The 17,865-nt window shown below is 28.9% G+C and overlaps 1 protein-coding gene across 1 annotated transcript in view; it reads left to right on the plus strand.

Annotated features, from left to right (window-relative positions):
* LOC105367548 (defective proboscis extension response 14) overlaps nucleotides 1-16,531 on the plus strand; it is a 205,719-nt gene extending 189,188 nt beyond the window's left edge. Inside the window, exon 7 of the mRNA XM_011506302.1 lies at nucleotides 16,180-16,531. Within this exon, the coding sequence (XP_011504604.1) occupies nucleotides 16,180-16,277 (98 nt within the window). The 3' untranslated portion in view covers nucleotides 16,278-16,531. The remainder of the gene's footprint in view (nucleotides 1-16,179) is intronic.
* The last annotated feature ends 1,334 nt before the right edge of the window (nucleotides 16,532-17,865 follow it).

Consider the following 17,865-nt stretch of genomic DNA (forward strand, 5'->3'; position numbering starts at 1 on the left):
TTCCCTCTCATTTGCTGTCACTTTTTTCAACTTTGTCCGTATAATTAATATCCTTTTGTTTTATATGTTGTACGCGATATAACATTTTTGCATGCGCGGAGGTGAGAAACTTACGCTTCAAATGTTTGTTAGTATATGCAGGTCGTAGAATCTTGTGATACGAGGATTTTTTTGAGCACACACGTAGTTGTCGAAACTTTTACTCAATACTTCCTATCAAGATTCTTACTTTGCCAGTTGAGGAGAAGAGTTCATACTTAATTTCAACATTTTTATATTATATAACATTGAATTGAAAACCTTCTTATTGACTTGAATTAATTTTCTTATATAAATATTCTATTTTGATATACTGATGATATAAAATTTTTTTAATTTCACTGTTCAATTGCCGTTATATTTATTAACTATAAAAAAATTTATATAAAAAACAGAGGAAAAAACATAATAAATCCATCTACAATACCGTATACTTTAGTTCTTAATAAGTATAATGAAATTGCAACTCTATAAATTTTATGAAAAAACGTAAAAAATGGATGAAAATGAGTCTCTAGCATTTTAAACGTAATATGATGATTATACTATTTTAAGTTTGAAAATACCTACCTATAGGTTGCAAAAGTCGTTAAGAATATATTTTCCATTTAAAATGACTGTTATGTTAACAAATTCTATTGAATTGTAATTTTCCTAATAATGTTTAATATATTGAAGGAATTTTAATAATTTTAATCATACAGCATCTTTTTATTTGGGTTATTGTATAAATCAAAATACAATACATTTTCTTGGCTTTACATTTTCTTTATTAAGTAAAAATGAGATTTTCTTGTAGGTTAAGAAGATAAATGACAAGGAACATAATTATTTTTTATATCTTTAGCTCATATAAGCTTCAATTTCATTTATATTTTAAAATATATATATTTATAGTTAATTTAATAGTAACAAAACTTATCTTCAACAAAATTTTTAAATAACCTATCAGTCCTTTCGATAAATCAGTATTTAATCGATAAGGGAATGTTTCAATATTTAATTTTATAATATTTATGAAGTACCCTACGCATTTTTATAGGTATTACTTTTTTTTAGCTGAATTATATTATAAAAGGACATGCTTTCATATGTTAATAAGTATAATTTACAAGGATCAAACAAAATATAGTACATAAAAAACGATAAAATCATTTTTCACTGACGGGAATATTTTTTGTATACTGACAATAATCATAAGAGAGATAAATACGAGCGATATGTATATTTACACTATCAAATCGATATCCTCTCATTCTCTACTCATTCCAATACCGTAAATTTGATATGACAAACACTTTGATCCTAGGACTCTTACTGTGATCGAATCTTCTTTCAAAATGAATATCACATGTGTTTCCAATCCTTAATTATATTATATTAATTATATTATATTATATATATATATATATATATAGAGAGAGAGAGAGAGAGAGAGAGAGAGAGATAGTTGCGTAATACGTCTATATGAGTATGTGCGTTCTACAAATACATAGACATAGTTGACTATGTTATGTAAAAGGATATTCACGATGCCACTTTAGGTAGTCTCGTACCCCAGTACTTGAGGAAAACGGGAGAATCATTGCCGACAAAGGCGGGCATAATACCGGAAGTAATACGAATTTGCTTGACAAGTAGTCTTAGCTCGTGCTCGGCATCGCCAAATGGCAGTAGCAGTCGGAGCATATTGCTTGGTTGTTCATGGAATGCGGAAATGATGTTGTTACCTCGTTGAGATGATATCACATGGTGCAACGCTGCCTTACCTCTTAATTTCTTTTCCGATTTTGAGTGAATTTAGTACTTCGAGATCTGATAAAATTTGAAAGACTTTTCATTTTTCATTGAACAAACTAAATTTCTCTATCAGAAGATAAATGGTGAAAAAAGTTCTGTGCCAACTTTCAACTTGATCGATTCAGCATTTTTACAGTCACTGTGGAAAGTCCATTTTTCGGAGCTTACGTGAAAATTTCTAAAAAATTTCTTTCATTTCATTCTTTGTTGAAAAGTTAATTGAAAAGATTTAGAATATGTCAAAATTTTTTAATTAAAAGTCAATTGTTTTATGATCCGTGTTTCCATTTATTCGAAATTTTAAATAGAAATTTTAAATCGAATTATGTAATAAAAAAGTATGTACTATTTATGTTTCCTCGGCAAATATATTAAACGATCTTAGTGAAATTTCATTTTCAAATGTAGTAGAACAATTATGTGAATGTGTCGATAAAAAGATTAAGCTAAAAATTGTGGAAGGAATAATTACTAATATGTATTTAATAATAAATAAAGGTTAATAATAATGAAGAATTTTTTTTTTCAATTAGAATATATCGTTAAAATAAAAATAAATGGAAATTAAAGAATCATATAAAGTGCATAATTTAAACTAAAAACATATATAGAATGTCTTTTGTAAATAATGTACGATAAGAGTTTAAAGAGGATATATATAAATATATATGTGCCTATACTGTGGTTATTTCTATCAAATCTAATTGATCTACTTCTACTCAAATAATACTCATATCACAAAAAAGTATATCATATAATGTTGAAAGAAGAGGAAATTAAATGATACCTAAAACTAATTTTTACTACAATTACGTAAATAAAAAGTTTTGACAAAGAAACGGCAGACGGCTCTGTTTGGAAAACGAACCCCGAATCATCCATTTTCACAATGGCTGATTTCCCAATTGAATTACCGATAGGCCAAATTTCTTATTTAATCGCATTTCCTCAAGTTATATTTGAAGCCCAAAATTGGATATTAATGTAATTGAATGTAACTGATCATTTTTTGTGATGACCAGGTGTTGTTCTAATTAGACGAGCTTTAACACTGCAATTTTCAAAATATTTATAATTTTTATATAATCTTTTATATCAAATAAAATCCCGTGACTATCAATTAAATTTAAGAGATTAATTAACAAAAATGTGTTACTTTCATCTTCACAGGTGTCAAATAATTTTCATAGTTTTCTTCCTGCTATTTATGTGTAATTAAACGGTAAGTAAAGAAATGAAATTTAAAAACGCTTTACAAACACACGCGAAATAATTTTACAAATTTACATAGTGACTTTAAAGCATAAAGCCGCGATAAATTCAATTGACATGAAATATTATGTATAAAAAAATTATATTCATTAAAGTTTACCATAAAGGATAATGACAAGTGGAAGCAAATACAAACAATACAGACATTCGACAGATTTCTCTTTAAAATGGTATGTAATATTAATTAATGCAATATAATTTGTATACTTTGAAAATAATATGTTTTACGACCGTAACACTGGGATTACAAAAAAGGAGGAGAAGTAAAAGAGAAGCTAATTGGCCCCATTTATTCGAAAATATAGTTTGAAATAAGAATGGCGATCGACCCAAGGTAATGTGAAACATAGAGAAGCAAGGATGAGGAAGTTGGGGGAGTGCAAGTTTGCGGTGCATTTAGCGCTCCAAATTATTAATTAAAGCGTCGCGGAGAAGGGACGCATCTTGAAACTCTTAAGGCGGACATACGCGTGGAAAGTGGAAAGTCGTTTCCCCGTTTTTGCGTGCTTCCTTCACCCCTCCCTCGCCCCCATCGCCATATCATTCACTCAGTGGACTCGGCGAGGATATGCGCGGAGCCCGCACGTTCAGAGATGCGGCGGTTATTAATTAAATGTTGTCGTGGTTGAGTGAAAAGCAGTTGCAGCAATAGTAGCGAACGCGTCGTCGAAAACAGTGGCGTTGTGTTGCAGAAGCCGTCGTCGAAATGTTAATAGAATATAATTTTTATTCGTCTTATTATCATAATCGCTGGATCAAATAAGATTTAATTGCGTATTGTTCTACGTCCGGCTGGCGACTAGCGTATTCCCGACTAACGATTAATGTCCAAAAATTTTATTTACGAGGAACGTGATTTTATATGATTATAGATAAAATGAAAAGGGTAATCGTGAGAACAGAGGCTATAAATAATAAAAAAAAAAAAAAAAAAATTGAATAATAGCTCGAAAGATAAATATGAATAATGAAAGTTCAAGAAAACTTTCAAAAATAAGTTAGATTTAATGATCACTTTTACTATAATTCTCTTGTCAAATATATAAAAGGAATTATTAAAATTCAACCTTACCTGCACAAGATGAATGTCATAATAAAGATTTTCAGATAACATTAGTAGTTGTAGCAGTAGTAGTATGTCAAAATTAAATAACAATTCTTACGAATATATTATTAAAATTATTGATGAAAATATATTATAAACAGTTGGTATGGATTAAAGGACGAGAATCTTTTTAACATTATTTCGTATTAGGCAATGGGATAATACGTTTTTGCAACAATTTATCGCTATTTCGTATGCTCGCTCAGACGAATATGGACACCACGGTAATTTCATGAATCAGTTCAGATTTTATGCGGTTTCGATGCCTATTAAATCGCTAATATATGTCACTTAAACTATATAAACGAGCTCCAATTTATACATATACAGATGTATAAAGATTGCACAGAATTGAAAATCAGATATTTTCGATACACATCATTAAAAGTTTTTGTATGGAGATATAATTCAATAATTATCTCGAGTGTTAAAATATCAAAATATAACTTCATCCAATTGTTGGACTATAAAGCGAATAGATACTTCTCGTATCTTTCAATATCTCAAAGAAGCAAAAATTCAATCATTCAAAGTTCCTAAAAATTTCACAGCTGACCCACTTGGTCATGAAAAACAATGACTGTGAAGTAGTAAAATTCATAGTCCAGTGTATGAAAACGAGCTTCCCTCAAGCGATAGTCTATGTACATGTGCAGCTATACACATGTGGAAGGCAGTTAGGCGTCGACGAGTGCCAAGGGTCGCCGTCTCGTAAACTCTATCGATTCTTAAGCCAAGGACGAACGGAGATCGCCGGGATGTCCAATATATTGTTTCCTCTTCTCGTTCGTTTTCCGCTCGAGTCGCATTATAAACGTCTCCATCTCTCGGGATTGTCGTCCACGTATACATTAAAATCGAGTCGTCGGTTTGGCCCGAACGGCTCAACATGCCCAGTCGAGTTCCTCGTCTGGGTCGGCTCGTCCCAAATCCAGGATAGGACGGAGAAGCGCCTTGGGCCCTCTTATCCGGCTCGTTAACAATCGTCGAGCATCCGAGTCGATGGCCTTGCCCGAGCTACTGCCGTCTTGTTATCGCCATCCCCTTTTATAGACCAAGTTTCTTCTTTCAGGTGCCGAGGCGTGTGCGCGAAAATTGGCGAGAAGAAAAGATTCGCGCGACAATAAGAAGCCAACTGATGGCGAATATAATGTGGCGACCGATATTAGGAGCAATAAATTTATTTATTAGCGGCTGGAGAAGTGAGAGTTTTTTTTTTTTTTTTGCGTCGGACTACCCAGCGATTCCTGGATCATTTAAAATCTACGCGATGTTCTTTATTATAATCATCAGCTTTTCGACAAAACGTACGCCCACAACTATCGGGATACGCGTGTGCGTGCAGCTTTAATAAAGTCTTTCCTTAAATCGAATATCTTATAACAAATCCATGCTCGTGTAATACTTGCTTTCCATCAGAATACATATGAATGTGATATTTCACACCTTGTGTAATCGAGAGCAATGATTATGCATTTATAATTTAGCTAGAGCATTCAATAGCAATTCTATATATTATAATGGTTGAAAAGAGAAAAAAAATCAATTGGTTCAATTGAATATTAGCTGAATTATTTTACGATAAAACGAATAAATTATTAATTGTATAGGAGTGATCAAAACATTGATTAGAATCAATTATATTACGAGTTTTATAAAATCTACCAGAACGAATACAAGCTTTTGGCTAAAAATGAAAATCAATCCGAAATGAAAGCAATGAAATTAAAATTACGAGCTAATTGGAAAAGAATAGAGCTTGCGGAAAATTTTTTCTTTAATACGTAAGAAACTATGTGCTTTTATGTTAAGTTTATCGTTGAAATGAATACATAAATGCGACGTTTTACTTAATTTCATCCTCATGATAATTTATATTAAGAATTGAATTAAGAATTGAACGAGTATAGTGAAATATGATAATTGTCTAGAGAATGAAGGGACAAAAATTGAAAAATAAGCCTGCATATAATTTTACATGGCTATCTCAATTTCTTTTTCATTTTCTTTTTTTTTGGGGGGTGGGGGGGTGAGGAGGGGGAGACGAGAAATGACTCTATGGATATACTTAGTTTGGCCGTGGGAAGGAAGCCAAGTTATTCTAGTAGTTGTCAGGATTGCACATTCATAACAAGAACCACAAACTCCATTGTCCTTCTCGTACTTTTCTTCTCTATTTTTCACTATCTCCCGTCTTTTCCTCATATTTTATTCCCATACCATCTAATTATATACAATATAAGTATTCTCTTTCCCGCTCTACCATCTACCCTTTTAGACTTCTTTGTTAACAAAGTGAACGAGTAGGTGTGGATTCGGTTTCTAAAGCCCTACTTTCTAGTTTCGCTCATGTAAGGTGCACTTAGTAATGTGACTTTGTAATATGCTACAAAGATGGTTCGCACGGAATGTGACAAATTTATTCAAGACTACGTCAATCTGTATCTGACTTATATTATAGGCCATATATATATATATATATATATATATATATATATATATATATATATATTATTTTTAATCAATTGCAATTTGTTTCGTAATTTTTACTTATGACGAATAGATCAGAATCGATGTATATTTAAAATCTAAATTTTTAATGAGATGCAAATGTACTGGGATATCATGAAATTATTAATTAAATAAGTATACCCTGAAAATACATCGACAATGTCGAAATATTTTTTTTTCAAACTTGTTCACATGAAATTCAACGGTTTATTATATATGTACATCGCTTATACGTATTTAGTCGTGTTTTACAATAATTATTTTTTTAAACAACGATTTAAAAAATCTCTAATTATATTCTGAAATTCCAAATAAATGTTGGAAACAAAAAATATTACTTTTTCAAAATTCAAAATTACAGATAGCTGTTTGGACAATTAAATAATAGATAACTATTCCCTTACAATGAATCATTACATATATGTATATATATGTGTGTGTGTGTGTGTTATTTAGATTGACGTATATTTATATATATCCACAACTCGTAAATAAGCATTGTATAAATAATCATAAAACATAAGAGCAGATATATATTTAATAGCGGATATATAGTAAAACAGTATATTATTTATCATTGTAAATCATATTTTTCACGTTGAACGATAAATTCCGTATAAGCACAGTTATACGCTGCATTTAGTATTGCAAATAAAAACTAAATATATGACGATTAAATTATAAGTAATATTTAAAGATAATATAATATAGATATTATTTTTTCTGTTATAAAAGTACATAAATGAAAATACGAAATTCCATCCTAATTTAAAGTGTAAAGAACTCATTATCTTTAAGAGATGAATTATTTAGTTCCACCACGAGACATTTAATATTTGTTGGTACGTTGGCTTGCAGAGTATGTCGAGTAGCAGACTTTGACAGAGAAATGATAGCATGCGGAATCGAGGTATCTTCATCTAGATTGCGAGTCACTTGGCAAGCGAGTAACTGAAATCCATTTTAACTCCTAGTGAGTCCACTGTAGTGCAGTGTGCTTTGCTCTCTCTCTCTCTCTCTCTCTCTCTCTCTCTCTCTCTCTCTCTCTCTTTTCCTCCATCTCTCTATTGTTCCCACTCATTTACACGCATTCGCATAAACGCATACATACGCACTCTCTCTCTCTCTCTCTCTCTCTCTCTCTCTCTCTCTCTTTCAATCTCTCCCACTTTCGGTCGCTCTCTCACATTCGTTGGTGCTTTCCATTCTTAAACAAGTAGAAGTAACGAACCGGGCGCCAGTCTTCGCACTAGTCAATGCCTTGTAAAGATGTTCATTGGTATTGAAGCTCTGTTTATAGTAGAGAAGGTGGAGAGCTGGAGACCATTGGAATAATGTAGAATTGTTCGGTGGAAGTTGACCAGTATCGTACCGGCAATAAAAAATTATAATCGGGCTTTGGCTTGGAGCCAGGTATCTTTCTTTCTCACTTTGAACTTATTTTCAGTTATCTCTCGTCTTTAATGGCATCCTTCGTATTCCTTCTTAGTTTCAGACATTCTCCCTCTCACCCTTTTTACAGCACTTTATTTTTCCTATCTTTTCTTCATCGACTTTGTAGCGGTTTACAGACATCAAGTCAATCTGATCGCTAAATTCGCCATTATTTCTTTTACAAAGCTTCGAATATGCATATATATATATATATATATATATATATATATATATATATATATACACACACGTCTATTACAATAATTCGTAATTAAATTTTGTTATGAATTCTTCTTTATGAATCTTCGGTTGTATTAGATTATGTGAGGTTTGTGAAAGGACCGGTTATAATTTTAGCTCCCGGTAGTAATTGCAAATTACCTTTACAAACAAACAGCGTTATGATGAAAAGACACTTGCACATGAAGACGCACGGGTTTAACAATAAATGTATTGTAAATTTATAACGTACGCGAGCTCTTATTATTCCTTTAGTCCAAACGTCAAATATTATACGACCAACTATACAAGCATACACATACAGATGAATATACATATGGTCATTTACTCTACAACAATAGAAATTAATTAAAATAAGCCATAATCATAAATGCTCTAATTCTCAAGAAATCAGGACAATGACATAGCTTCATTAGCGGCTCATTTGAGTTAAATTAGTCTTAGTTAATTTTCGTCTGTTTCGCCGAGTGCCTTCGTCTATGTACACGTAGCTTAGCTAATAGTAAACGCCGTTCCACCCATGCGGTTAACTGAGTTCTGCACACACATTAGCCTCACTCACATATAGTCAAACTATCAACCGTGGTAAAATAGACTGCCAGAGCTGTGAAACAAGCATATGGTAGAAAATGATAGTCTTCGTAGTTGGAGAATAACGTAATTTTTTCCACGATACATTTTATGTCTCTACATTAATTATTGAGAATTTAATATAAAGAATAGTAGTTCTTATAAAATTCTGTTCGATTTAGGATTAAAAAAAAGTAAAGGGTACTATTATAAAGGGCAAATTGTACACACACATGCAATACTCGATTAGAAAAGAAGTAAATTAAAAATTTAGTTTAAGGTAATAAATAACGATTAGTAAATCATAATAATAATTTAATATATTAAGATTGATTAGTTTCTCGATCTGTATTGGAGTGAAGGCAGAATAGTAATTCTCAGGGTTCGAAACCTTCTCGTGAATTTTCGAAAAATAGCCGTAACAACTGACACTGTTGATAAAAAAAAATTGTCTTTATTGTAATTAATCTCGTTGGAATTGAAAAATCTGTATACGATTTGGCAACAGCAAGAAAAAAACATCAAATACCAACTGCGAATGTAATAAAAAATTTACGAAATAAAGATCATTGATAAACACTTCATATAAGGATATTGAAATATATGGAAACTAAATATATTTTAGACATCTAAATCGTTGAATCTAAAATTGAAATCATATATTGTTTAAGCAATTTTGTGAAATGCAAAAAATTTTCTATAGTTAGAATGCCATTACTCATCACTTCAAAATTATATTTAAAACGAACAGAAATTTTTTCAACTGTAATAACATAATGTAAATAGACATTGAATAATTATCAAATAATATGAATGAATGACACGAATAAATAAATTGAATTGAATGCAATCCACATTTTAAATTTAATTATAAAATTCCTTTTGCATTTATAGATAAAGCTGAGTAACGAGCATTTTATTTCAGATATTTTTACACAAATGAAAAAAAAAACAAACAATAGAAGAATTGCTTTGAGATAACACTTCTAACATTTCGCTTTCTTTCAGCTCTAAAAAAATTTTTTTTTTTTTATCATTATTATTGCTTCACTTAATCTACATATCCACTAAAATGATGATAAAGTATAAAGTCATAAAATAAAACAAAGGATGATCTTGAGAAAATAACGCGAGAGACATAAATAAAGAAATAGTAATTGCTTTTTTAGGTACTTGCTTGAACCCTCGGCGAAGTAACTTTTTATTTTCTACTTTTTTCATTCGCAATACTGCGCATGTTGTGTGAAAATACATCTAAAGTTAGTGTATTATAAATAAAGGCACATTTATATATTACAAATATATGGGATATATAATCGAATCGGATTTTTATGTAATTTCGAGTCGTTTAAAAATAAGTATGTTAATGTTAATTGCTTATAATTAAAGCTTGAATTGTGTCGTCAAAACAATCTTCTTTGAGTTTTTTTGCCAATTTATAGGCTACAAATAATTTAATATTCTTAAAGTAATGTCAAAGATAACTGTTAAGTATTTAATGAAAAGAAATTTTTGCAGTAATATAAGCACAGTGTGTTGTATCTATGCAAAATATGATTCTATACAAATAATGTATGTATATATAATTATTTATTTATTTCATTCGGTGTATTTATATATATATATATATATATATATATATATATATACCGTTCACTGTCTCGTTTCTCCTTGTATAATTTAATAAATGTTTCGTAGAGAAAAACGATCGTTATATTTCATCTATATATATCATTCTCATTATATCTTTAATCTAAATAGAGCTTTGTTCAATTAAGTCTGTAAAGCAGCTTCAAGCAACTATTCTAAATTTTAGCTGTTTTCATAGTTGAGCAACAGACGTTTTCTTTGGTGCTCGCCTGAGAATATGCAAAGTAGATGCGGCATAGCTTGCAAGTAATTAAAGCGTTCCATTCCTCGTATAGCAGTCCGATGCAAGCGATATAAACCATCCGAGACAATGGTTGAAAGGTCGATTTACGAACGGGTAAACAAAATCGTAAATTTTTCTTCGCCCGCAAGAGCACATTCGTTCGATTCAATCTTTAATTGAATTCCATGGGTTACCTCGTACCATCTTCTTTCGAGCCAATCGACGCTGATACTGGACTTCCGTCCCTCGCACGTCGGTTGCTCCATTATGCCTGTGTAGTTCTGGGGAAAAGTGTTAAAGAAGAAAAATACGCTTTACGAAATTTATTTCAATTAAGATTTTTAATCTCTTTCATATAAGCTGTAGTATTAACTTCATAAAATAGGTCTTGTCGTATATATACTTGGATAGGGATAAATAACATAATGTAGTTACTAATATTTTTTTTTTATAACTTATATAACTTAAAGCATTACCCTTTTTGTTCATAATTAATAGAATTTATATGAAACTGGCTGCTTAAAAATCTGTTACTCATGCAAAATAATTGCTTTTCATAATTAACATTTATAATCTCGTATTATCTATCTTGGTCTTTATCGTACAAATTATTTATTTTCTTATCAAATAATAGAAATATTGTTATTCTACATATATGGATATCTGTGAAGATATATTTATATCCAATGACATAGATGATTAATTTAATGTGAAAAATATTTTTAACTATACATCATTTTTATTTTAATATACAAGAATATATAATCTAACGTATTCATGAGTATTATGAAAACTTAATATTAATTTAATAAATCTTCAAATATGTCTTCGTTATTGAATAGCGATACTTTAATCAAATTATTCCTTTATTATATAAATTAATAATAAAATAAAGTAAAATAATATTCGTTTCCTTATCCAATATTCCCAATTAAAACCGATTTAAGATACTTTAATATTCATAATACAATTGAATCCATCGTGCGGGCATCATTGTTTTAGTATAGAAAATAAAATAAAAGTATGAAAAGTAGGCTGAAAATAACGAAGTATCCAAAAATTCGGCAAAATTACAATTAATTTCCAGGTATTATCGTTATTATTATCACGCAATTTACTGTTCCCTTCAATACTTGACTGCTGTATTTCTTTTTCTCTTCATTTTTTTTTCGTGACATGTTAAGTTAACAAAAGATAAATCTCTCGAGCAATCGGTTAAGTTTCGTCACATTCAATATATCGAGTAATTAATCAATGTTTTTTAACTTCTTATTAATCACAGTCAACACAGTTACACTCGATTTCATCTATTCGATTAATGATAATTACGCATTTCGTTAACAATCGCACAATAATTATAGATTTTACATTTTACATTATGATATAACAATGATTAATACAAAGTCAAATTAATGACAGTAGAATATCCATCTTAATAATGATAATTATATTATTATATGTAATTTCAAAATACAGATTATTCGCACGTAAGCTTATGTTATACCTTAGCGAATATGAGGTACATGAGAACATCATCAGTAACTATGGTAACAGTAAGGATACTTGCGAGACAATTAACCATGAATATTATAACAAATTATAATTATATATTTATTTATAATTTGTAAATTACATTATTATAAAATTTTAAAATGTGCATGATTGTCGAGATATTCATTCCTAAGATAAAACTAATGAAAAAAGTATTTTGCTTTAAGAAGTAATCAATTGATAAATAATTTCTGACAATTCTTAATATTATAATTGTTTAGATATTCCAAAATAAAAATGGTATCCAATTAAATTTTTACAATAAATTATAAACTTTTAAATACGTATATTTACAATCTATTAATATTATTATTTTACTTAATATGAATGTATTTATATTATATAATAATTTATATATTTAATAGAAATACAAATTACACAATCATTTTACGATTTGAAGTTTAAATTTTTGAAGTTGTAATTTTATATTCTTAGTTTGGATTTTAGTTTGCTCGAAACTGTCGAATCAATTGTAAATTCAATCCAGTTTTAATTATGTCATTCCATTCAGGATTACTACTACATATATTTCGTGATAAAACAGTGAAAAAAACTTGGTGAAAAGAAGAAAAGTGAAAAACAGTACGAAAGCAAATTTAACAGGTATGTGATGTGGAAATGCGAAGCGAAAAAGTAAACAAGCTTCTCACTTACAGAAACTTGAAGAACTTTGTGCGAGGAAAAGTTTGGAAGATGATGCTCGCTCAAACTCGTTGAACTTATTCGTTCGGCAGTCTGTAAAATAAATTGCACCTGTGTTAAGGTATGATGACTTTGCCACGAGACTACTGAAAAATTCGGTATACGTGATGTTTTCGAAAATATTCCTATTCTGCCCTACTTAGATTCTTTCTTTTTTTTTCTTCTTGAACATAATAAAATTAAATAAAAACTTAAATGAAAATGTTGATTTGCAAATAGTTATATGAACGTTTTTTAAAAGTCTTATTCGGTCTATTCTAATTCTAGATATTATTAGTAGTAAAATTAAATTAAAAATTAATTACGAAAATTATCAATTACAATATTATATTACATAAACATAAATCCTACAGAAATACAGTATTTTATAAAAATACAATTTTTATATTATAAATACATTAGTAATAAGGATATCGTTACACAATTTATCGTATTCGAAAAAATATAATATATTTCATTAGTGTATTTGAAGGTCGTAATTTAGTTATTAACATCCGTATCAGCAGGTAATAGTTGATATTTATTTTCTTATATCGTAATGGACATTAATTATAGAAAAATTCACATTCTAATCCATAGTTTAGATAGAAAATTATTATCTATTTAATTAAGATTTACTAAATTTCGGAAGAAAGCTGCAACTATCTTTAATGATTTTTAAAATAAATAACAAAAAATAAATTAATTGATTCTACTTATATACTAATATTATAAGCTTAAACATTGAATAATATAAGGATAACTTATTTTAAAGTCATACCTATTATTGAAACAATAATGCCTATAAAAATAATTATTTTATTAATTGATAACCGATCAGACAATTTTTAATAAATGTTTAGTATATATATATATATTAGTTATTCGAGAGTATTTACTACAAACTCTAAGCGTACCAGCACTGAATCTGTCCTACTTAATACGTAGAGTGAAAAAAAAGTTCAATAAAACGCATTTCGATATAGTGAGCCTCAAATTAGAATATAAGTAGTTTAACCTATGTGCATTTAGATATTAGCATACAAATGAAGAAACCATGCAAAATACATAGAGTCACTTAGACAACATTAGCACTTACATACCATACGGCAAATGCACATCAATACTAAGATATTGTAATGTATTTTTACTTTCTCATAGACTGAACATATACTATAGAGTGACCTACATGTGGCCTTATAAATTCTATATGGAAGCAAACATTAGTTTCGGCTAAATTGTGGGACAAATTGTCGTAAATATCTGAAGATAACAGAAACTTTTGGACATGGCTACTTTTCTTAGAGTGAGATAGAAAGTATACATAGTTTATTGTAAAAAGATCAACTAAATAGTAAAAAGTAGTAAAAAAGTAGTAGAAAGAAATTATATCGTAAACAAAAATTGACCCCATTGTTGGTATATTATATCTCAATGTAATAACAGGTAAATAATTAAAAAATATATTTTGGTCTTAAAATTATTAATTATAACATCAATATGTATATATATATATATATATTATATTGTAAAAGATATAATATGTTTGTATTATGTTTGCGATAAAATTATAAGTTATACAGATAATTTTATAAACATTTTTATTTGAAAAATTTTTTTACCCTATATTACGAAACTTTCCATCCTGATCACTAAAAAACAAGTAACTATAATGTGCACTAATTTCTCTGCTCCAACTTGCTTACACTTACATGAACTTCATCATACGTGCCTCTAGGGGACAATTATAGTGTAGTATATTGTACGAAGTCTAATCGCATGAATTTATATGCTCGTATTTATATGCACATCTACCGTGAAATCAATAGGCATGAAATACCATAAGCGAGTAGTTCCGACTTACGGAAAGAATATTTAGATTTACCGCTAAATGAAGGAAAACTTTCATCGTTAAGATGATCTTAAGAAAGCGGCAAAAAATCTAACCTACGATTATTCAAAAAGACAGAGGATTTTCTCTGTTCTATAGGTACTATGTTTGCATTACAATATTCTCCACAAGAAATTAAATGTCAATGTATATTTGTAATGACAATCGGGATAAAATATAGAATCGATAAATGTGTATGAATTATTTTTCTTAGATTTTTAAAATGATAAGAGTACATGATACAAAAGAGAGTGAGTTAAAATTTTTTAATTTATCAATTCGGAATTACAGGACGTCAATGTGACAGAAAATTTTTAATCCATTTGAAACTGAGTGACCAGTTTAATGGCCAATTATATACCAATTAAATGATTGCGTCTTAAATAGCTCTACTAAAATTAAAAAATTCCAAATGTAAAGAGCATTTGATGTATCATTTACTTTAATGGCTGGTAATTAGTATCTTATAATGAAATAAAGTTAAATGAATTATTTATTAAAGTATTAATCTCAATGTTCTTGATACATCGTAGTAAAATTTTACGAAGGTATTTTATGATCGATAATATAATCGAAAAATGTGTACAATTATTTCAATAAATAAATAATACGTTAAAGTCCTTTTATAATTAAGTAATTATTATTGACAATTCAATGTTTGTAATCAGAAGAAAAGAAACAGTCAATCATGAAGGGAACGCGCTCGAAAATTATACTTTCCTATGAAAATGCAATTGTTCGTAAATATATTCAGTAAATTATGATTCGCTCGAAAAGACATTTTAAATTAAATCTCTTTCATTTTAACATAATTTTTTTATATAATAAACATGCGAAGTAATGAATTATTTAACAATAGCTCGATAAAATTGAAATTGGAGTTTCAATTAGATTAGAGAAGATTAGATTTGATAATATTATTATTCAATAAATGAAAATGTGCATATTTAAATATAAATATTCATTCAAATATTGAATTTGTAGTATCAAGTGGTTGTATAATTAAATTCGCGCGCCTAAATGCGCAAAGGAATACCACGCCATGTACATAAATCTCTAAGTGCGCAGATAATTAAACAAGACTATAGAGATGAACTAATTGTAAAAATGTACGAAGAATGTCCATTACTGCATTAAAAAAATAACTTAAATTTTGGCGAAACGTGCGAGATGTTAAACTAAAATGGATTCTTTTTAAATTCAATGTTGCAGGTGAAAATCCAGCGGCGATGCAGCATGGGGCGAGCGAAGCTCTCAGGTCGACTTTCCTAATCACGGTACTCCTGACATTGACCTCGATCTTGAGGTGACCACGAGGACTCAACGAACAGCATATGATGTTGGCACAGTAAAATGAGCGCTGAAGAAGAATTAGAAGCCTTGAGACACTATTTTGGGCTTATCAACACCTAGGAAGCCGAAAGCACAGATATTAAAAGTGTGGCTTTCTACATTCCCGAACAGACGCATGTTCGTGCTGTTATTTAATGAACGTACACATACTCCATTGTTTTTGGTTTCGGTTCTTTTTATAGATCGGCGATATTAAAATATAGATTATTAAGGCGAGAATATTAAATATAATGGGAATATAAAAATTTGGACTTTTATTGCATGTTTTTCCATCTGCTATGGGAGGGAGAGAGAAAGAGAGAGAGAGAGCGAGAGAGAGAGAGAGAGAGAGAGAGAGAATTATCGGGTCATGTGTAATACCATACTGCATGTTTTGTATTGTCTACGATTTTATACTTCATTTTAATACCTTAAAAGATCATTAACATTTAACTACATCTAATCATTATATCAGAAGATATGGAAAAAAAATAATAATAATAAAATGAAATAAGTTATAAACACCAAGTTACGAAAATTTCACATACTGCAATGTATGAAAAATAATTCGATTATCTATGACTCCATTCTGTTTCCAAGAGTCGACTCATTGTGAGAATTATAATATTAACATATTTATAAATATATTTTCAATGCTGTAATATTTAAGCTTAACTATTTCTCGGGATACAATCGAAAAAAATAAATAATATAATAATGCAAAATTAGTAAGTTTAAAATTGAATTTTCTGATTTTTTTTTCAATTTATGAATAAGATAATACAAAAATTAATCATTGATTAATTATTATAAAATAATTTTAAAAATTAATGTATTTATAAAACTTTTTTGTGTTTATTAACAGAAATCACATTACAAGAACATTACCTAATTTTTAAATAAAAAAAAATTTTAATAGTATGGAAATATATTATTAAATATTTCAACTAACAATCATTTAATGTATAAATTATAATAAAATAGAAAGAGATAATTACATTTACTGATTATCCGAACAATTTGATTTCTGCCAGATACTCAAGTTTTTTAATACCGAACAGTTTAATGAAGAAAAATCTCTTCATTTCAAGACTTCCATATGTATTGTATTTTTGTTTTTATAAAGTCAGAAGAAAACTTTTACTATTAATGATAATTCAATTGTTCACCTTATTTGAGTTTCCGAAATTTCGGCACATCTGTTTCTATAAAAATATAAAAATGTATATTTCAAAATATATAATCGCAATAACTTATACAGCTAGAAAAAAAGTTTTTACACTTGATCATAGGCATCGATAAGGAAAAGTCGAGATTCATTGCTGAATAAAAAAAAAATTCGTTAAATATAAAGCATTTCGTGATAAGATATATAAACTCTCGAGCGAAGCATCAGCAATTCCGAAATCAATCAAAGTTCTTTTATAAACGAATGATTCGATATAAATTTTAAATATTAATGTAAAACCATACGGATATAAATATTCTTGTAAATACAATGTCAGATATAGTTAATAGATTAAATTTATAGAAGGCAAAAATGCTTAGAATACATGAACAGACAAA

Source organism: Ceratosolen solmsi, unplaced genomic scaffold (assembly GCF_000503995.2).
Source record: "Ceratosolen solmsi marchali unplaced genomic scaffold, CerSol_1.0 scaffold7, whole genome shotgun sequence".
Taxonomy (NCBI): Eukaryota; Metazoa; Arthropoda; class Insecta; order Hymenoptera; family Agaonidae; genus Ceratosolen; species Ceratosolen solmsi.